The sequence below is a fragment of the Papio anubis genome, chromosome 2, assembly GCF_008728515.1.
Source record: "Papio anubis isolate 15944 chromosome 2, Panubis1.0, whole genome shotgun sequence".
NCBI lineage: Eukaryota > Metazoa > Chordata > Mammalia > Primates > Cercopithecidae > Papio > Papio anubis.
In genome coordinates this window covers 35,018,654-35,040,964 of record NC_044977.1, presented here as the reverse complement: position 1 = coordinate 35,040,964, position 22,311 = coordinate 35,018,654, and the positions used below count along the sequence as shown (strand labels likewise).

The window sequence follows — 22,311 nt, the reverse complement described above, 5'->3', positions numbered from 1 at the left end:
TATATTGTTTTAATTTTATTTGCCAATTTCCCTTTAAATAGCCTTAAGCTAGAAAGTTGTGCCTGCACCTTGCATCTAAATACGATGTAGGAGGCAAAATTTAATTTAAGTGCATAGAAAGTTTATGAAAAGGAATTCAGAATGATTATCTTGTTTTTTCATTTGAGTTTTCTAAGACAGGTATATTTAAAAGGACAGAAAAAAACCCATGAATTGGCCATGATTTTAAGAAAAGATAACATCTTTGTTATAATCCGGTTGAGTTGGTTAACCTTTAGCAGCATATACATTAATTTTTACAAGTAATACCAATGACTTCAGATTTGGATTGTATAGACTTTCAACCATGAGGGTAGTCAGTCAGAGAATCGGTATTTTTGTGGCTAGAGAATTTAACTGGCTGTGTCCCAAATAGATGAGTTCCTAGTTACTTGTAATAAATATTGACTGTAGGAAAAAATTGCTCGCTGAGTTTAGCATTGCCTTCACAGCTACTGACCCGTTTGAAGATGAGTCAGAGTTTGAAGATGAGTCGGGTAATAGTCTTGTTCCATGTCTATTCAACTGGTGTTGGAAGCAACTAATTGGCTTTTCTAAAAAGGTTTAAGGGAAAAAAATGATTTACACTGTATGTGAATTTTATGAATGTGTTTTCCCCGCTTTGTGTGTTTTGCATGTTAAAGATGATGGAGAATGACCCAGGAAGAGAGCTACAGTGATAAAAATCATACTGACCTTGTATGGGGTGGGGGATTGTGGGTAAAACACGTTCTAAAGGGGAAAAAATAGTAATCATCATGGAGATTTTAAATATTATATATATATATTTTTTTCTCATGTTTAGTTATTCAAACAATTATACAACAGACGAATTTCCATGCTTACAGGATCATATCTCTCATAAAACATTTCTCTGTACTTTCTATTAACATTAAACTATCAAAGAAATTTATTAACAAAATTAAAAATGCAGAGCATTTAAAAAGTTTAGCTAGTGTAGGAGGACAACATCAGATTGTGGCAATCCTACATACAGAATCCTACTGGAAAAAATCCACCATCAAGATTTGAGATCTTTTAGAGAGTTGAAGTTGAGGGTGGGTTTATAATCGTGATCAAATTCAAGTGATACATCTTGGTCTTGGTTCTCGTCTCTTTAGCCCATGACATGAACGTGTGTCAGCTACAGATTTCTTTCCTCTCTCTAAGCCCTATAGTTCACATCAGTTTTAGCCAAGCATTTGAAGAATTTACTGTGGGCAATATTAGCTCAACATTTCCCTCAGGTTTTTACTTCCACATTACTGATACCAGTATAGGAGTAATGTCAAGGTAGTACATTTCTTAGCATGATATAATTTTATTTTTAGTCTATTCCTTAATTCCCCCTCTTTTTATAATACAATCTTACCTGAAATTTGATCAACCAATCAAATTTGCTTGGTGATACATCCTGTTGAGTATAATAAGAAGTGCTTTTCTTTTGAACACTGAGGTCTTAGCTTAAAAGTATCTGATAGTCCCATACATAAGCTACTGACCATAAATAGAATGTAGTGACAGAGTTCAGAATTTAGGGTGGCCTTCATTTATCTCATGAAAGACCTAAGCTTAAATCCTTTTCTGAGGCTCTTTCAGAAATATAGAATGGAATATTAGGGATAGGATGTATTGTTTGCTAACTCCAAAATTATGTGATAGTGTAACATAATTATCACACACTTTTCTGTGTTTCTCCTAGCAGCTTGATTAAATAAAGACTAATGGAAAATGAAAATCAACAAAAATCAAAACCACAATGAGAAAAGCATATGTGCATATTCAAATCTGATAGCCTATCATCTTGTGCCATATGCTTAAAAAGAGTAGATTTTACCTGGACTTTGGGCACTGGATACATCTGGACACTGAGAAAACTCAGTCTCCTTGCAGAGTCAGCTTTTCTCTAACTTGGCTGAAGTTGTCACTTAAATATGAAAGTTTCCTAAGTCCATTGAGATGAAGCAGGTCAACAGCAACAACTAACAATTGTATGTTAGTTACACAAGTGTCAAGTAGAAAAATGGTTTAAGCCTCCACTGGTTATTTGGTATTAAGTTTCCAGCTTTGCAAATAAATAGCTAAACTGCTTTTAGCATTTATGTAGCAGTTGGAGACCACTGTCCCATATTATACTCTTTCTACTGAATTTTATTTTTATTATTACTATTATTATTCAGACTGTTTAAATGACTCCATTTAATATTTTCTCATCATGCTGTTCACAGCTGGGAAAATGCACTCTGCCCTTATTTCCACATGACCATTTATATTGCTAAAGCATCTCACCCACCCTCCTTTCAGTGCCTTTCAACTGCTTCTCAGCTTATTATCACCGTCTTAGCTCCACCTTGTTATCATCGTCTTAGGCTTATCACGCCCCATTAGTTATTCTCATTCTCTTAATTCCATCCTATTCACGTATCTTTCCTTAGATGCTTCTCTTTCCCAGTTTTCATTCTTATTCTTTGCGCATTTTTCTGCTGCTGTTTTATACTTCATGCTAGGGTTTGCAGGATCCTGTAAGAGTGTAATGTGAAGTAAATACCACTTTATAAGGAAAAAGAAATTTTCCAACTTTTGATTTTCAAAACTAAGGGTGGGCAGAACCCTTGGTGCTATGCACTTCTCCTTTGGCTGCTGCTACTTGAGGAGGATAACATGCTTAGCAGCTGATTGGGAGACAGTGGGAACAGAACTATAAGGTTGGCCCTAGTACTATATGATATGGCTCTTAGCAAGGTCTCTTAACTCTGAGCTTTGGTTTCTTACCTGCTAAGTGGGTGGGCGAGGGGAGGAGAAATGTATCCACAGAGAACTCATTTAAGGAGTTTGCATCTAGTGTTTCAAACTACATGTCGGTAAATAGCAGCTCAAGCTGTTTTATTGTGTGGCATCTTAAAGTAGCTGGTTAAAACGCTTTGCCAAATCTTCACTCTGTTAACCAGGTTAGAGTGCAGTGGCCTGATCTTGGCTCACTGCCTTCTGCCTCCCAGGCTCAAGCAATCCCCCCACTTCAGCCTCCTGAGTAGGTGGGACCACGGGTGCACACCACCATACCTGGATAATTTTTTGTATTTTTGGTAGAGATGGGGTTTTGCCATGTTGCCCAGGCTGGTCTCGAACTCCTGAACTCAAGAAATCCACCCCCCTCAGCCTCAGCTGGGATTACGGGCTTGAGCCACTGTGCTTGGCCTAGGCTTTGCCAAGTCTTGACTGGTATCATCAAATGCTGTATGTTTAAACAGCAAGTCTTTCCGATAACAAAATACTTTTTAAAGAAAACGGGGAGGCCCTCATTATAAAGACACCCTCTAGGGCTGGATTACTCTGGTAGTACTTGAAATGTAGTCAACTACGGCTTTACAACTTAATGATATTTTAAAGTTTAAAAAGAAAATTAAAAACACCTCCTACACATGGATGCAGCAAAGCCCAGTGTAGATTTTTTTTTTTTTTTGTATTTTTATTCTTTTGTACTCAAAAGCCTCAAAAGACCTTTATAATCCATACATTTCTCTAAGGCACAAGGTAATCAATCAGTGGGATTGTTCTTTAATGTGTGGGAAAATTCTCCTCCTTATTCTCCTCCTAGACCAAACGCTGACTACTAGGCTGGAATATTCACTGAGAACGTCAACATGCCAAAGAGAAGCCAATCATCGAACTAACCTGGTGGTAGCAGGCTATTGGGGGTTAATGAAAACGGAAGTGGGAGGCAACACAAGCAGTGCCCTTGGGTGGGAAGGGATGGAGCAGTATAAAGACAGTGGAAAGACCTCGTTGAGTGAAAAAAGGAGAAAAACAAATAGATTCTGCTCACCTCCTAACTTACAAGATATATCTCCTAGTATTTATGCCCACACACACCAATGCAGATAATGTGTTGATTTAGGGCCTGGACTCTCGAAATAGACTACCTGAATTTAAATCTCAAGCTCAGCCTTACTTAGTTGCACTGGTCACTTAACTTTTCTATGTAATGGAGAAACACAAGTACACAGTAGGGTTGTTGTGATGCGTGCCTGTAGTCCTAGCTGCTCAGGAGGCTGAAGTGGGAAGATTGCTTTAGCTCAGGACTTCTGGGCTGTAGTGTGCTATGCTGATTGGGTGTCTGCACTAAATTTCACAAGGTGGCCTCCCAGAAGTCGGGGACCAACAGGTTGCTTAAGGAGGGTCGAACTGGCCCAAGTCAGAAATGCAGCAGATCAAAACTCCTATGCTCATCAGCAGTGGAATCGTGCCTATGAATAGCCACTGCACTCCAGCCTGGGCAACATAGCAAGACCCGTTTCTGACACAAAAATATAATTTTTAAAAATCAGATCATGCATGTGAAACATTTAGCACAGTGCATACTGCAGAGTACATTGCACTCACTTAATAAGAAGTGACAACATTTAAATTATCACCCATCACCCTTTCTTCCTTCATGTCGGTTATTTTAAATCTAACTCAACAAGAGCATGAAACAAGATACACCTATCACCTTTGGGGGTGAATTTTAGTTATCAGTCTGGAAACACAGTCTGTAGAGTTACTTATGCAGATGATGGAACTTGTCTTGGCATCACTTGAAGTCCAAGTTTTCATCCATGTCATACATATCCCCCTGTCTGACAAAGACTAGGGAGCCGAATCCTTGCCCATACATTGTGCCATTGGATTAATGTATTCAAAACGTTAGAAAAGGTAATGCTTAGCCCAAGGATGAAGAAAAAGATATACAGGGCATTACTTGGTTATACCGACTGAGGTAGTGTGGATCTTTGACAGACACGGTGCTAGAATGTGTGGAGAACTAGATGAATGAGAAAGGAATGCTTCCACCAGCTTGGGGAAAAATTACTATGAATGCAATGTATTCTTACACTCTCATTCCATGGCTTTGACCCCTCTGGAGATCAGTATTTGAATAGAGAGTGGGGAAGTATATGTATGCATGTGACCGCAAGTTGACACTGTGTGAAAAGTCAGCTCATCACTGTGGTGGATACGACTGAAAATGCGCTGACACACCAATGAAGATGAATAATCGCTAACTCTTCAGGGGCTCTGGCTCTGGGTCTCTACCTGCTGCTGCCGCTGGCTGGCAGAGGCTCACCAGCTGCCTGTTATTCTCTGGACTGGCTTGGTCAGCAGAGCACCCCACTGCCCACACAGTGCTTCCATCAGGGTTGCGGCCACAGACACCTGCCCCCGAGCATTTCTCCCCTCCTGACTCTGTTCTGTGGAAAATTACCTCTGCTGACACTCACACAGTGTCTTCCTTTCCCCATTAATCCCATTTATTTGAACGTAAGTAGCAGACAATTGACCCACACATGTACTGTTATTTTTTTCCCCTCCCTTCCTCCCTCCCTCCCTCCCTCCCTTCCTTCCTTCCTTCCTTCCTTCCTTCCTTCCTTCCTTCCTTCCTTCCTTCCTTCCTTCCTTCCTTCCTTCCTTCTTTCCTTTCTTTTATCTCCCTCCCTCTCTTTTTCTTTCTTTTCTTTTAGAACTCTGTGAAATACAAGGTTCTAACTATGCAGGTTGTAACAATGGACCTCCCAAAACTAACTGGTGGTGGGTGGGTGGGTGGGTGGAGGGACTGCCAGTCCTGCTACAAAAGAAGGAGAGCTTCTCCCCCAAAATGTTTGTTCTTAGGCCTTGGATCTAAGAAATAGTGCAATAGATTTGACAATATTCTGCAATTCGAATAGTTCCTTTTTACCTCAAAGCCTAATGATCTTTCATATTCTATTTTTCAGTAAGGATTATACCTCCTAACTTTCCCGTAAAAGTGGGACATCCATTCTAAACCAAATGCTGATGCATGTGGTGCCTCTGCATGCTGCCAAAGACACAACTATGGTAGTGCCTATGAGGGACCACCAGGAAGTACTACATCATTAATCACTGCACCACAAAATCCTCAAATGTATAATGGAGGGTGACTTCTACTAAATCATAAAGGGCAGTGTGATAGGATACACTTGTCTGATTATTCCCTGATTTTCAGCTTACAAACAGAAACTCTGTAAGATTTTTGACATTTCTCAATTTTACTGGGTTAAGGGCATTGGTATTGTAGGGCTTGATGTTACCTTCCATGAACTCTAGCAGGATCTCATTGCCTTTGACCTAGTCTATGCTCACTTTCCCTCCTCCCTCAAGTATTCCATCCTTCCAGCCTCTTTCCCTTTCCTCTCTCTCAGGCTATAGGCGATATTTTATTTATTATTTGAAATATATCATTAGCATAGTTCTTAGTCTAGGTTAAATAGAAAGAAAATATACTTTAATGCAAATGTATAATTGCTCGCTTTCTGTAACTCATCCAGTTGTTCTACCTTCTCTTCACTAATCTCTAAACAATCTTCTTTTTAAGTTTTTAAGTGTATGTTGTTCTACTTAGCCAGGTCAACTTAGATTTGGTAAATCTTAAATTCCCAGTTGAGGCTGGTTTCCCCCGGCTACCATTTATGGAATCCTTAATGTTAGGAATGAATCAGGTAACTACAGTTCTTAAGAAGTATATTCTCAAATGTCTTAGGGATATTGATGTCTCTAGTTGTGGCAAAGAATACTGATGTTTGCTCTTTGGAGACAAGTAAACATGTTGTGAATTTTAAATTTCGTGTGGAGGTAGCATTTGTATAACTGTATCTCATCAAACTGTCACAGACTGAAGTCAATGAGAGTTATGAATGAGAAACTAAAGGCCAAAGTTAGAGTCATTTGTGGTTGTTGCTTTTATAAATGGAGTTGGATCTTGAACAGTTTTAAAATGGCTTTAACACTACATTTCAAGAGAACTCTCTCTTAAGTTGATTTTTTCCTAAAAATATTTTTTTTTCTCGAAGGCTCATCTAAATGGAATATAGCAAGATAGAAAGATTTCTTCTGGTCATAATATTTCCAGTTTTTCCAATAGAATCTGTGCAGGAAAAAAAAACAACTTAGTGGTTTGTTATTCCAAAATAATAACAGTACTTTTTTTGGACTTTTCCCTTTAGTCCAAATGAACTTTCTGATTCAGCATGAGCTAACTTTTTGATTTGTTTTGCTTATTCTGATAAATGTGTCTGTATTCCAAACGTTATCATTTTCTTGTGACTCCATTTAGCCTCCTTCTGTTTCTCAGAGGGTGTCTTCTTCTGTGCTCATAGTCACCTGCCCAGCAAAGCTGGGAGTGAGAGACTTCACTCTAACTTGCTGCTAAAGAGCAGGACTCCAAGGTGGGGTCTCCTATTAACATCAGTGACTTTAGAATGACTGCGCCTTCCTTGGTCTACTTTCAGGGTCTTCTCTGGTCTTCAGAAATGTTCCTCTTTCCTACCATTCCATCTCTGTTCCAAAAATATATCAGAAAAGTAATGTCTCTTACTATCATACAGAAAACTTTCTGCAACCATTTTTCCTCCTTTAGATTTTACGTTTGAATCATTTATTCCACCCTTCCTCTTGTGTTGTTAAAAATGTACTTTCTTTTTCCAGCCTCTCCCTTCTCTCAGCACCTTATCTATTCTCACTGAATATTTCTTCCTCAATCACTCTTATCACTGCCTTCAGAACACACACACACACACACACACACACACACACACTGTTATCCATTTCCAGGCTTTTACATCACCTCTGCTTCTTAAAGGACCACTGCCAAAGAGACTTGTGTTCTCTGAATATTATTTCAGCTTAACCAGGAAAGAACAAAACAAAACAAAACAAAAAAACAAAAACTAAGGAAAACAAACAACAAGGCCGTTATCAGAAGTAAGAAAGACTATAGAGAGAAGTTGCTCCATTTGTAAATCTCTCCTATGCACAGGGACTGAGAACCTTGCATTTTTGTTTCAGTGCATAGATCCTTATTTGTGTTTAAGGGAACCTTTAATAGATAAGGGAATGGTTTTCACGTTTTTCATGTGAAAAGTCAATTTAATTCCACCAAGTTGGGCCCTGCTTTGGCATACTTACTGAAAAGGACTAGGCTGGCATTGGTGACCCCCAGCTTGTTGGCAGCCACGCAGGTGTAGTTGCCATAGTGCTCCTCAGTGACATTGGTCACCGTCAGGGAAGACTGGCCCTCCGTGCTCTTAATCTCAAGACCATTGGCACTATTTATCCTAAGAGTTCAAAAACAGAAGAATAGAAAGGAACACTGGTGAAGGTTTTAGCTTAGGAATTCTTTCCCCATCCTGACACTGCAGGAAAAGGAGAGAAAGGAAGTAGCTAGGATTTGTGGTTCCATGCCCAATTCCTATTTTAATTGTGCAATGCCATATTATCAGAATCAACGTCCATCAACAGAGAAAACTAGGGAATGGGTTTGAGTTTCTGTTATAGGCAAGAAAGACAAGCAGGTGAAAGCTACCCATTGAACTGTTTTTATATTTTACCTGACTGCTTTTGGGCTTCAGCTTAAGAGCTACAGGCCCCAAAGAATTTGGTAAGAGATATTAAAAAGGAACAGTGTGAGAATATAGTTCTACACAATTACAACGGGCTTGGCTTTGGCTTTGTTGTGGGGCTTCCGGTGTCCCCAGGCCCATGCAGTGGAGTCACGGGGGATGGTAGGTTTGGCACATACCTAGTGTCATCCCGGTACCACTCAAAGTCAGGTGCAGGCACTGCCGAGGCCTCACATTTGAGTGAAGCTTGTCGTCCTGTGGTGGCTTCATTGCTCTTGGATTCTGTGATAGTGGGAGGATCTGTAGGAAGGACAGGCACACGAGTTTATATGAGGGTCGGGGTGCTTAGAATTTCTATTCAGGAAGGAATGAAGAAGGACAATCTGATTAGAGAGAGGCAGGAAGGGAGCCATCTTAAAGCTCTATTTGTATGAATTATATGATCAGCTGAATGGGGTTGATCACCAAAAAACTAAATAAAAATAAGAGATAATTAATGAAAACATAGACTTGGTTTACTTAAATGAGACACTTAGCAGGGTTTTATGGAAATGGAATCTAGAATTTCTTTATCCCTCCTCCAATAGGTCATGGTATACAATTATAGATTATAAATATTTGTATAGCTTTTTCTTTTTATAAATGAAGCAATGATACCAAAGGACTTAGGAATCTCAACATATAGTTTGACCATTTTTTCTTTTTCTTCTTGTCATTATAGTTTGAGATGGCCTTGAGGAGTCTGATGAAAATAATAGCCAGCTAAAGCCTTTCCAACGCAAGTTTGGTCTGATACTGTTGCAGGATTCACAAATAAACAAACAAACAAAACTAATATTAGGTGATTACCTTCTTTTCTTTAATGTGTTCCCTTATCATCACAACCCAGGTAAATTTAGCTTTTATGTGTGGGGGTATGGTTTAAAGCCTATCCTGGTACATAGAAGACTTACTGGTATATCAGCCTTCTATTCTCTCTGGCAGCTGGGCACTTGATTTTTATGCCCAGGAATGGGCCTACAAAACTATCACAGGCTTTAAATCAGCTGGGAAACACACTTGACACTCTAATTTTCCATGACTCATTCAAACAGTCCTACATGGATGGAAAGAGTGTTTGCATGTCCACTTCACTGTGTTAGGATTGTAGACTCAGCCTCCTGCACCGGATGATGCTGTGTTTGTGCAGGTTATGGACCTTCAAGGAGAGGCCTTTCCTGTCCAAAGGTTGTTTGCCAGAAAATGGCAACTTGGCTATGTACACATGGGAAAAACAGACCCAGACACTCTGTTTAGACTCTGTAGAGGAAAAAGCTCATTTAGGAAAATTAGTAAAGTGAACGTTAGTGGGTAAACTCATTTAAACCCTGCCCTTCGGCACCTGGTCTGTCTTCCTTGTTTCTGATTTTTTTTAATGCTAAAAAACTATTGCCTAAGTTTTCTACCTACAGAAGACTGTAATTCTCTGAGTTTAAAAGCGTGTACGAGAAAGCATCTGATTTGTCTTCAATTTCCTTCTTGATTTTACTTTTCCATAAGCTTAGACATTTTTAAATCACTGTCAGAGTTAGAGCACATTTGAATAAACACTTGTATGTAAACAGGCATGCTAAATGGGGTTTTGTTGTTTTACTGCTGCTGGTATTGTTTTGCTTTAGACTTACTGCCTTATTTCCCTATACGCACTAAATGGGAAGATGCTGTCGTAAAACGAAACCTGGATTGGAAACTAGGAGTCCTGGGATTTAGTTTGAGTTTGGCTGTTTGGACTTCCCATCACACATTCTCTTTCTGGGCCTTGGTTTTATTACCTATAAAATGAGGGGATCCTATTTTAATGATGTATAGCATCTTTTCCAACTGTAAACTATCCCAATTCTAGTTAAAACTGCTCATTCTTTACAAATGGGTGGTTGGCATCATTATGATCCAAGCGTATTTTCAAACCCTTAACTAATTTAACTCTTAAATTGCTAACTTTCCCAATTACTCATTTATCTATTCCATGGTTTAAGAACCAGAATTAGCAGTCGAGAAGAGGAAATCTGAGGTCTGATTTTGACTCTACTCTTAAACAGATCTGTGGTCTGGGAAAACATCTGTACCAGTTTGAGCCTTTTTCTTTTTTATCTTTTTAAAAAAGAAGCTAGCTTCTAAAATTGGTTATATAGATCATTAGAGCACATCAGTTCAAAGGATAATGCAATAGTAGTAGTGGTGCTGTGGGGAGATATTAATAAAGGACACAGAATAGAGGTTCTGGGCTTGGATTTAAAGTCTGGTAGACATGAGCTCAAATCCAGGCTCTGTTCCTCCTTGTCCTTCCTCATTTGAGAGTTTAATACTTTGCCCATAGTCATATTGCTTCCGTTTCCTCACTTATAAAATGTTAGGGCTGGGCATGATGACTTATGCCTGTAATCCTAGCACTCTGGGAGGCCCAACCAGGTGGATCACTTGAGGTCAGGAGTTTGAGACCAGCCTGGCCAACATAGCAAAACCCCATCTCTACCAAAATACAAACAACTAGCTGGGTATGGTGGTGTGTACCTGTAGTCCTAGCTACTCGGGAACCTACAGCACAAGAATTGCCTGAGCCCAGGAGATGGAGGTTGCAGTGAGCAGAGATTGAGCCACTGCACTCCAGCCTGGGCGACACAGCAAGACTCTGTCTCAAAAACTAAAAAAAATGATGGAACCCAAGGCAGGGAAGTACATTTGAAGGCTGAGAGATAGTAGGCTTCAGAACTGATGAGATTAGAAATGGATTTCATAAGGGTGAGGAAAAGAAGCAGTGTTGAAAAGGCAACACTGTGATTTCTGACTTGGGCATCTGGGTAACGCCATCCACTGAGATAAGATTCATAAGGAAAGAAATAGACGACCGGCAGTAGAATACTCAATACACATTACTTTCCAGTCCTCATTTCTTCTCACTGTATTGTGTCCTTAAGCTGCCAATGACTCCATCATCTGTAGCACAGTGGCCCATTGACATTGACTGAAGATAATTTTGCTTACGAATTTTGTTTGTTCAATTTCCCAATTTGTAAAATAAAATTTAACCACTGTTTGTGAGTTTCTGGAGCCACATGGTTATAACTGCCAACTGGTGACTATTTACCCTTCATCTCCTACCACTTCAGGACCCAGGGGAAATAAATGATTTTTCTGATTGAAAAATTTGGGAAGAAGAAACTGGGCCTGTTTGACTCATCTATTTCCTTTCTCCCTTTTGGGACCAAGCTTCTGGCCGGTAGCAGAGGTTCTCCTCTGTTTCTCTATGACAGAAGTCTTACTTGGGCTCTCTCCTTTCTGCTTTCATGTGGGCAGGCCCATCCCATCCCAGGGCTGCCATGATTGGGGAGGTAAGTCGACCACACTAACCTATTATCTCTAGCCACCTTGATCTCTAAAAATGGGAACATTTAGGTCTCCTGACCACTCTTTTCCTTACTTGTCAATTTGTTTGGAATCTGAATTACTAAGCAGTAAGCTATTTATTAGCCCTTCAGAGACCCCAGCATGGGGAAGCTGGCAGTAAACTAGGATTGAGCACTTACAAGTGCATTAATCTAGTCAGTTACAAAGGCCAGCTACTTGCTTCTCTCTTTGAAAACTTAGGAATTTTCTTGTGCCAGGGTAAATATATGAATACTGATAAATATACAAAGAGCTCATTGTTTCTAATATTTTTCAAATGACACCATGGTGCAAGTTTATTTTTTCATGGCTTATTGAAATGAACATTTCAAAATTCATTTGTAATGAATTCTGCATAGGTGAGGCTAAGAAAGACTATTACAAATCATACTGCAGCATGCCTTGTGTAGTTAAAATAATAGATGTCCTTATTCAAAATACGGTTATAATAAAAATGTGGCTTCATAAAAATGCTGCACAGAGAGGTCCATTGTTATTCTTTATATGACTTTGGAATAGCTTACAATTGTCAAAGGACTCTTCCAGTTTATATTAATTCAAAATTCCATGTTCTGAAAATATTAATAGGGCCTTTCTTCTTCTGACATCACCAATAACAAGACTCTTTCAATCAGAATGAATAGGGAAACAAAACAGAGGCCTAGGAAATAAAATATCATTCATTTAATCTTACTAATATTGGGAATATTCATATAAAAGAATATTCTGAATAGGAAATTTAATGTATAGTCATTTACTGCATGTCAGCACTCTACTAGGTTTTAGATATCCTCTTTATCCAAACAATTAGCCCTAGGAGGTAAATATGATTAACCCCATTTTATGAAAGAGAAGACAAGCTTACAGAGGGTTACTAAGTTGTCCAAATTCACATGGTCAGTATTTGATGGACCATGGATTTAACCCCAGGTCTGTCATGCTCTGAAACTCATGTTCTGAACCTCTCTGCTCTGGTACATCTATTTGAATGAATTCTTTTGAAGAACAATGAATTTCTAACAGGAAAAAAAATACCATCAGGGGAGGGAGCAGGCCGGTAGATGGAAAGATAAATGCTGCATATTTCTATTATTTATAGGGTACCAACAATGGCACAACATGCGGTGACACAGTGGATATAAACTTGTATTAGGAGTCAGGAAATGCAGATGCAATCTCTGCTAGTGCCACTTAACTCGTTACCATGGGACACAATGCTCCCTTGCAGCCCCTCACCTAGGAATACAGACAATGATGCCTGTCTGTCTATCTCACGGGTTTTATGTAAATATCAGATGAAGTCATTAAAATGAGAGCACTTTAAACACCTAAAGTGATTACATGTATTATTTTATAGTATTATCCACTTGGTATCATGGATAAAGAAAGAACTTTGGAGTTAGACCTGGGTTTGAGTTCCAAGTCCACTACTCACAAAAGCTGTTTGATTTTGTGTCAGAGCATGCTTACGCTCACTGAGCTTTGTTTTCGTCCTCTCTACGTGGGGATGATATAGATCATCTCCCATGGGTAGTGTGCAGCGGTGTAAAAAGCAGCAGAGGCAGAGGGTGTAGGCAATAAAAAACACATTATCTGAGAGAATTTAGAAATGATAATAAGACTGATTTAGAGTTGTTTTTTTTTTTTTTAAGTCACCATGTGCCAGTAATATTAAACAATGCCAGTGATAAAGTAAATACTTCTCACTGGGGCAGACCAGGCCCAATATACCCTCCCATTTGGTTGGTGATATGGTTTGGCTGTGTTCCTACCCAAAATCTCATCTCAAATTGTAATTCCCCATAATCCCCATGCGTCAAGGAAAAGACCAGGTGGAGGTAATTGAATCATGAGGGCAGTTCCCCCATGCTGTTCTCATGATAGTGAATGAGTTCTCATGAGATCTGATGGTTTTATAAAGGTTTGGTGGTTTCTCCTGCACTCATTCCCTTTCCTGCCGCCTTGTGAAGAATGTGCCTTGTTTCCCCTTTGTTTTCTACCATGATTGTAAGTTTCCTGACGCCTCCTCAGCCATGTGGAACTGTGAGTCAATTAAACCTCTTTCCTTTCTAAATATAGTTGGCCACTGTTGGTGTGAAGATTACAGTGAATTGATATGAAATCTCTAGGAGAGTCCGGGTACTCTGAAGGCACTTAGAAAATTATAGTTCCTGTCCATGTTGCAAAATTATAATGAAACATTGTAGTACTCTGTGTTGTCACTGAATATTTCCTCTGAAGACTTCATAATCGATTCATAAGTATTAGGATATATCTTTACCATTACCTACCCAAAGGCAAGAATAAACTAAAGATGAGCATGGAGACTGAATAGGTGTAACTATGAAAAGCTAGAGAAGCTGGCCAGTCTGGTTCCATGTTAAACAGTTATTTTTCTGGCCAAGGCGGGCAGATCTCTTAAAATCAAGAGTTTGAGATCAGCCTGGTCAACACAGTGAATCCCCGTCTCTACTAAAAATACAAAAATTAGTCGGGTGTGGTGGCATGTGCCTGTAATCCCAGCTACTTTGGAGGCTGAGGCACAAGAATTGCTTGAACCCGGGAGGCAGAGGTTGCACTTAGCTGAGATTGGGCCACTGCACTCCAGCCTGGGCAACAGGGTGAGACCTTGCCTCAAAAACAAACAAACAAACAAACAAAAAAGTTATTTTCCTAATGTTTTCTCATTAGGTGATTTTTGAATCAAATCACTGAAGATACCAGTTAAAATATATATACATTATCTTGAGGTCTCTCCAGCCCAATTGTGTATTTTGTGACAACCTTTGCTTCCTCTAAATAAATGGCTCTCAAATGTAAGGCAAGCTCACATTTAAAAATGTCAGCTCCCCAAGTGCCCCAGCATGGGTGTTGATTGAGTTGATTAGCTCTGGACACCAGGGTGGAGGCAGAAACGAATTCAGAGAGAGAGAGACAAATAAAGGGAAAAGGAGTTGTGAGGATGACAATGTGAACCTATTTGGAGAGAGACCTGTGGGAAAGTGGAAGGTGGGAACATCAGCTGGTCAATGGGGCGGGGACAGGCTTGAGAGCTGGGAGCAACTTTTGAGAAAAAATTCTCCAGGAATAGGAAAGGAGTCCAGTATTGCAAGAGTCTAGATAAAATTAACAGTTTGTATTTGTTAAACATTTACTAGGTGCTAGATACTATTCTAGGTGTACTGGGCACTAGGATGAGACAAACTCAAAAATAGTTACATTTAATGCACTGTGAGAACTGAAATTGAGGAACTGCACCTAGAACCTGCAATGAAAGAACAGACTGTCCCTAGGACTGGTATCTGAAAGAAATTAACAGTTACTTTGTTGGGTAAGATACAGAAACCTGGAAGTCCTGTCTGTTGTCTAATTTATACTAAGCTTATTCAGTTGAAGAGATTTTGAGCCAACATTTTAGCTCTCTGTAAATTCCAGGACCTCCTACCACTTAGAAAATAGATTTTGCATATAAAAGTGGCTATGTGTAATGCTGTATGCCTACTGCAGAGAAGTGCTATCCAAAAGAAGTAAAAAGGAGAGACCATAGAATCCAGCTTGTGAGCTCAATAGGAGAGACTGTTAGTCTCTCTTCTTTACTGCTCTAGTCTCTCAGTGCCCTGCAACAAACATCTGTTAACAACTGAGTAAATGAGTCAATGAAGTGCTGGTGGAAGAAAGTTAACAGCCCTGAGATTTTTTTCTTTCTTGTAGTGGTAGTACTCAGGGTCTGTTCATTACAATAATCTATTTGGCCAGTAGTTATCTTAACCATCCTGATCCCCTGACCTAATTCCAAAGCCTGTGTTTTGAAAAGGAAACAGAATCGGTTTAAATAATAAATTTCATGGCCAGCAGGATTAGATGAAGTGATAGAGGTGATCCTGGGCATTTCTCTGTATGCAAGAGTGTTGCTAGGCAGACTTGGTTCCATAATTCAATCTGAGAGACTTCATCTACTTCACACAACTATATTTAAGTTGGATGAATTGTTTGAACAGGACAAGTGCTGTGATGACTAGTTTTGATATAATAAAAACACAGCTCATGAGGTTTTGGTAAAAGGTGATTCCAAAGGAAATTGATAAAATATTTTTCCAGATTTGTGACCATATTATTTGCAAAATTTGGAGAAATGTTAAGAGGGCACAGTTTATCTGTGAGTTTTTCACCTACTTATTCAATACACATTTACTGAGCAATTTTTATAAAGTCAGGCACATGTTAGGTCCTGCTCGTTAGGACATACTGGATGTGTGAGTAAACTCATTATAGTTTTCCATGTAATTTGTTATGAGGTATCTTTTTAGAATCTCAGGTTTCTGTCCATATTCTGTGGTTCACTCATCATTAGCAAAAGCTCACATTTTCATAAAAGTCTTTTCTTGAAAATTGTAAGTATTTTCTTCTGCTTTAAATTACACTTTGGGGACAGTCAAGAAGAAGCAATGTCAGACTAATTGCACCAATAATAATAGGACCCAGGCGGCTAGCTTTGATCTTGGGAACCATCTGCAATCCAGACCACTTTGATGTTTCACACAATGGAAGCATAAATATTTTCTATGTACACCATGATTGGACTTTCACAAATCTAATTAAGATGAAGGTCAATTAAGAGAAAATGAAATCTTAACTCCAAAATTCAGGGAAGAGATGGAAGATGATGGCATGGTTGTGTGTACATAAAAGAAGCTAACCTAATTATAAACTTATACAAACAGCCAGAGAAGTTTCCTTTCATGTGACATAAAGGTCCTAAAGCATTTTATAACATTGCGATCGTTAATGTGTCTTTGAAACACACCCAGCACTAGAAAAGAATAGTAATAACTGGCATTTCAAAACTCTATTACTAAAAAATTTGAAAACAGCTAGGGATAGAAGCACTTCAGAACTCATGAAATGCAGCCCCTTGCTTCTTGGAAATGAGTGCCATAAACTATAGCAGAGTCATTTGTATCTATTGGATTCCTCTAGGTTTGGTGTGAAAGAGATTTTGCTGCTTGTTTCAGAAGTCTGCAAGGCTGGAGCAAGGCCACAGGTAATGGTGCATCCCAGCGCAGGCTGCGTAAACTTTAGCAAGTTTCCTCAGCTCTCCAAGTCTCAGTTTCCAAATTTCTAAAGTAAGACTAATGATGCTTATCTCATAGGTTTAAAATGGCTGTGGGGATTAAACAACAAATGTAAATCAATCAATCAATCTCTCTCTCTCTCTCTCTCTCTTTATTTTGAGACAGAGTTTCACTCTTGTTGCCCATGCTGGAGTGCAGTGGCAGTCTCGGCTCACTGAACCCTCCACCTCCTGGGTTCAAGTGATTCTTCTGCCTCAGCCTCCTGAGTAGCTGGGATTGTAGACACCTGCCACCACACCTGGCTAATTTTTGTATTTTTAGTAGAGACAGGGTTTCATCATGTTGGCCAGGCTGGTCTCAAACTCCTGACCTCAGGTTCCACCCGCCTCGGCCTCCCCAAGTGTTGGGATTACAGGGGTGAGCCACTGTGCCCGACCAATATAAATCTCTTAACTCAATGCTGCACATAGTAGGTATGTGGAACTGAAAATTCCTTATCTTCCTCGTGAGAGTGTGGGCTTCAGAATCAAATGGACCTGAGTCTGAATCCCTTTTCTTACATTTACTTTCTGTGTCATTTTGAAGGGGCAGTTTTACCTCCTTGGGCTGCAGTTTTTCAAACTCTAAAATGGTCTCAATTATATCTACCTTGCTGGGGTTGTTGAGTAGAAAAGAGAATTTATATAAAAAACCTGGTACATAGGAAGACATGAGATGACAGAAAGTACTCATCACAGCCTAAAGGATACTTTCAAATATGGGTTAAGATGTTTGTACATGTATGTCTGTGTGCCTATGTGTGTGTATGTAGGATGTGTGTGCATTCAATGCATAGAAGGGAAGAACTGTCAAAGCTTCCCTTTGTCCCTGCCACTAGCCACAGTTGTGTGATGTGGGGACTTGAATTTGAGTGATGTAGAGTCAGTGCTAACTGAACAGGGTAAACGAATTCTCTTTATTCCTCTGCTGGGTGACACACATCATATAGATCCTCCCTCCGCCCACCCTCTTTTGAACTACATCTAAGAATCCTTTCATCCGAGAAGTTCAAAGTATGCCCACTTACCTATGCATCTTAGTGAAATCTTCCTTTCTAATGCCCATACTTTGGGACAAATAGGTAACGGAAATTAACTTATCAGACATTCCTGTTAGCCATCAGGGACACATGGTATCTGACCACAGTGGCTCTAATTTGTTCCCAAGGCCAATTATTTAAATAGCGGAGGATAAAATATAATCTTGAGGCATTCCCTCCTGACAAACAATGCGTTAAGATGGAAATTCCAGTTAAACCAGATACAAATTGCTGTTTTTTCTTAAGTAGTATGACCTTGATTTCCACGAAGACCAGCATAGTGACCGCCAGCAATGTTAGTGCTGTCTGATCATGTTTTCTTAATCCTGCAGTGTGAGTAAAAAAGGGTATTGTTAAATGTGTTATGGATTACATTTAGAGTTGATTTATCAAATTCAAAGGCCAAGTCCTGCCCTTGGATGTGTTCAATGTATAAATGTGCATTCCTGGCCAGAGGAGCATCTGCTTGAAGTACAATGCTCTTTTGCTAATGGAGTCTTTAGAGCTCACTGGAGGTAGAGGTGCACCCTGGGCACCTAGTACCTGCTGGCTCCTGCTGTACTCACAGTTCACAGTGACCTTGACTTGTTTGACATCCGCTGAGGAGACCTCGTTGGCAGCTTTGCACTCATATTTGCCTGACTGCTCCCTGGTGATGCCGAGGATCTCCAGGTATTCTTCTTCTCCTTCAAATTCCCTTCCTGAAAAACAGAGGTTTTCATGATTCTTTTTTAAAGTCTGAAATAGGCAGCAGATCCTCTCATTATTCTTTTTAAAAGCAATAAATCCATATTTCTTTTCAATGATTTGACAATGTACTTTGTCTGACATCAGATTCCACAGAAGCAGACCTCAAGATAAAAAGTCTTGTGAAAGTGATTGAGTAGAAAATGCTCTCAGGAAAAACCAGAAAGAAAATGGGAAAATGGGACTTGGAAGAGAAAGAAGTCAAGCAAGGGTGCAATGTCAAGCTAAGTCCCACAGAGAGCAACTGTGGCTCAGTCTTTCAGGGAGGCCTGGGGACAGCTCATGTCCCACTTCAAAATGATTCTCATCATGAGGCTGGGAGCTGGGGTGTTTATAGGTGCAGGCACTCACCAGTCACTGGTTAAGGGTTTGGAACAAAGTGGGAGCTGGCAGGAGGTACATGCAAATCATAAAGTGCTCTGAGGGGCTATGGCACCAACATCATCTGTCACACCACGTTGCAAAGCACTCTTTTTTTGTTGTGCAAGGCACTCTTTACACCAACGTTGTTATTAGACAAAGTGGCTTCCTTTTGAGAAGCCACCACTCTTCTCCAGATTCTGTTAAATTCTGTTCATAAGGATTGTATGCTAGACTGTCTTGACAGTTGTGTTCTATATCAAACTACATCATCATAGAGGCTTTTAGGCCATGGGCCAGATCCATGAGAATGTGCTGCTGATGGTGTGTTTGTGATGGACTGTGTCATCTGGGGTTTGGGGTAGGGAGTTAAATATCACTGGCTTAAAAGTTTGGATTAGGAATAGGGAGGTCCTGTTTGGAAAAATCTACATAGTTGAGTGTGTGCATTTTAGTAAAGTAATCTCAACTAAGGAAACCTTGTTTAAATTCCCCTATGTGGAGTATAATTGATTAAACTATTTTCTTCCTGAAGAGATGGAGAGAGAAATAAGGAAGAAGTGGAGGGGGAGAAAAATGAAAAGAAGAAAGAGAAGGTGATGAGGAAATGAGATTGGGCAGCAGGAAGCGCTTAGCCAGAGCTTGGCCAGAAAGGCCCAAGGACTTCAACTCGAGCTAAATTGAACCCCCTTACCCCCAAATTTCAAAACTCCACTGTTACACGAGTTAGGATAGAGCAGCTGGGAAGGGTGTTAAAGAACACAGTCCTGCAACCATGATGCTCCTGGTCACTCCACACTAAATGGTACCGGTCATTAGCTCTGCTCAAATGCCACAAGCTGTTTTCCTTTTCTGGAAAGTCCCCGATGACCAAATCAACATAACAGACAGTTAGCAAGGAGACAAATTTACTCTAAATATGTCAGTTAAACCTGTTAACTAGGCTCCCAACAGAACATGGGGCTTCTTTGCTAACATTCTATAACACAACTCTCTGGATATTCCAAGCTTCAAGTCTTCTCTCAATTGTCAATATCACTAGTTTTGAGGAAACTATACAATCTTGATTTAAAAAACAGGCAAGAGTAATATACCATTATTTGGTTCTGAAGTTCTGCACATTATCTAGCATATGCTTCTACTGAGAATTTTTTTTTTATAAGAGGTTAATTTTTTCCTGTCTACGTTTTTCTCTTCTTCCTTGCTAAAATTTAAAGCAAGTACTTAAATCTGATTTTACATGTTACAGAAGTAGAATGTAGTAGGGAAGAAAAAGTAATCTCAGCAAGGTAACTGGCCACTTTTCTGGATTAATTGGGCAGGATTTGGGATTGAAGGGGTAAAAAAGATCTTTCCTGCATATTGTTTCTATGGACTAAGTGTCATGCCAACTATTTGAAGCTAAGACTCTTCTAGCTGAACATAAATACCCTGAAGGCTAATGGCAACTTTGACAATTAGTTTTTTATTTAGCAGGCAGAAATAGGTGTAAGCTCATTGAAAACCTAGAATGCAGAGGTGGAATAGAAAGTAAGATAGCATTATTTATTTTGAGCATAATGGTAAATTGTAATGAGAAAATAGTTAATAGTAATTTTAGAATGTTTTAGTATTTCTTCCCATCTTGCATATCACCCACCCATAACCTTAATCTTAGTTGGGGACAGAGCTGTCAGTAGAAGGAGAGAACAAGGATAATCTTAGAGATGGTTGGCAACACTGAATTCTTTCCAATTCCCATGAAATACCTAGAAATGGTGGATTATGGGTCCCTACTTTGCTTTTTGAATTTCTAAAACAAAAAGAAAAACAAAACAGTTGCAGGAGAGAGAAAGATTATTTTTAGCTGCACCAACTAAAGCCCTACCGATTCTGGAAGATGGCACCTATGAGAGTAAGTACTAAGATGAATGAGAGAAAATAAAACAATATTGATTGTGTTTGGGGCCTGGCATTCTTACGTTACCAATATAAATATTAATAATCTCGTTTGTTCTTGATAAGCAGATAACAAAACATGTCCTTATCAGATAAACTTTCAATCTCATGTCTCTAGAATTTCCCCTAAACTACCTGAGGATAAAAGGAGAGTTTTCCCTTAAGAGACCCACATGGGAGGCAGAGACACTATTTTTGCTTCTCCTGTGATAGCTCTCCTCCTCTCCAATGGCAGCCTCTGTCTCTAGCACATGATGTGCATAGCTGTCTCAATAAAGTGGGAGCAGGCTCAAGGTGCAAACCAACTACAGGCAGAGGAAACTGCACTGTATTCCATCATCCAACCAATCTCATCCAACAATTCTCTTGCTCCTTTCTTTCTTTTTCCCTGATGTGTCCGTTCTCATGAGAGCAAATTTTCTCCAGTTCTTTCAGTTCTGACTGGCTGCTCTCAACCCAAGAGTCCTGCCAGTATTTCTTTTCATTCTCTCAACCTTAAGAAGACTCTCAGGCCAGAAACTGAATTTAAAACATTGAGAGACATCCCTGGGCCCTCCCTCTTGTCATGCTTCCTTTCCCTATCCCCTGGATCCTCCAGTTGAAACTCTTGCATTCCCTGGCCCTTCCTGATTAGTCTGTTCTAGTCACACCCAGGAGACTTTTCCCATAATGCATTATCTCTATTGCTTCACTTGAGAATTTCTTACCAATTCACAGAAATTTAACAGGAAATGGGAGCTTTTCTGTTGCTGGAAAGCCAAAGCTCCAGATTGTAAGCGCCGCAGGGACCATGCCTTACTCATAATATCCTCATGAACTAGCACAGGGTTTGACTCAGATTAGTCACTCAATAAATGTTTGTTGAGTTAGCTCGCTACAGACTCAATGCTTGTGTTTCTCCAAAATTCATATGTTGAAACTTAATCCTCAAAGTGATGATGGTATTTGGAAGTATACCTCTTTGGAGGTGATTGGGTCAGGAAGATGGAGGCTTCATGAATGAGATTAGTGCACTTATAAAAGAAGCTGCAGGCTGGGTATGGTGACTTATGCCTGTAACCCTAGCACTTTGGGAGGCCGAGGCGGGTGGGTCACTTGAGGTCAAGAGTTCGAAACGAGCCTGGCCAACATGGTGAAACCTCGTTTCTACTAAAAATACAAAAAAATTAGCTGGGCGTGGTGGCATATGCCTGTGATCCCAGCTATTTGGGAGGCTGAGGCAGGAGAATTGCTTCAACCCAGGAGGCGCAGGTTGCAGTGA

At 39.7% G+C, this 22,311-nt stretch overlaps 1 protein-coding gene across 2 annotated transcripts in view; it reads right to left on the bottom strand.

The window, feature by feature from the left end:
- LSAMP (limbic system associated membrane protein) overlaps nt 1-22,111 on the bottom strand; it is a 53,770-nt gene extending 31,659 nt beyond the window's left edge. The window contains exons 1-4 of one of the 2 annotated variants that reach the window (XM_031663029.1): nt 18,572-22,111; nt 8,612-8,732; nt 7,999-8,147; nt 736-771 (exon numbers count right to left, since the gene is read on the bottom strand). In XM_031663029.1, the coding sequence (XP_031518889.1) occupies nt 736-771; nt 7,999-8,147; nt 8,612-8,732; nt 18,572-18,836 (571 nt within the window). In that variant the 5' untranslated portion in view covers nt 18,837-22,111. The remainder of the gene's footprint in view (nt 1-735; nt 772-7,998; nt 8,148-8,611; nt 8,733-18,571) is intronic. The other variant, XM_031663030.1, reaches the window with a different exon arrangement.
- Nucleotides 22,112-22,311: the final 200 nt, after the last annotated feature.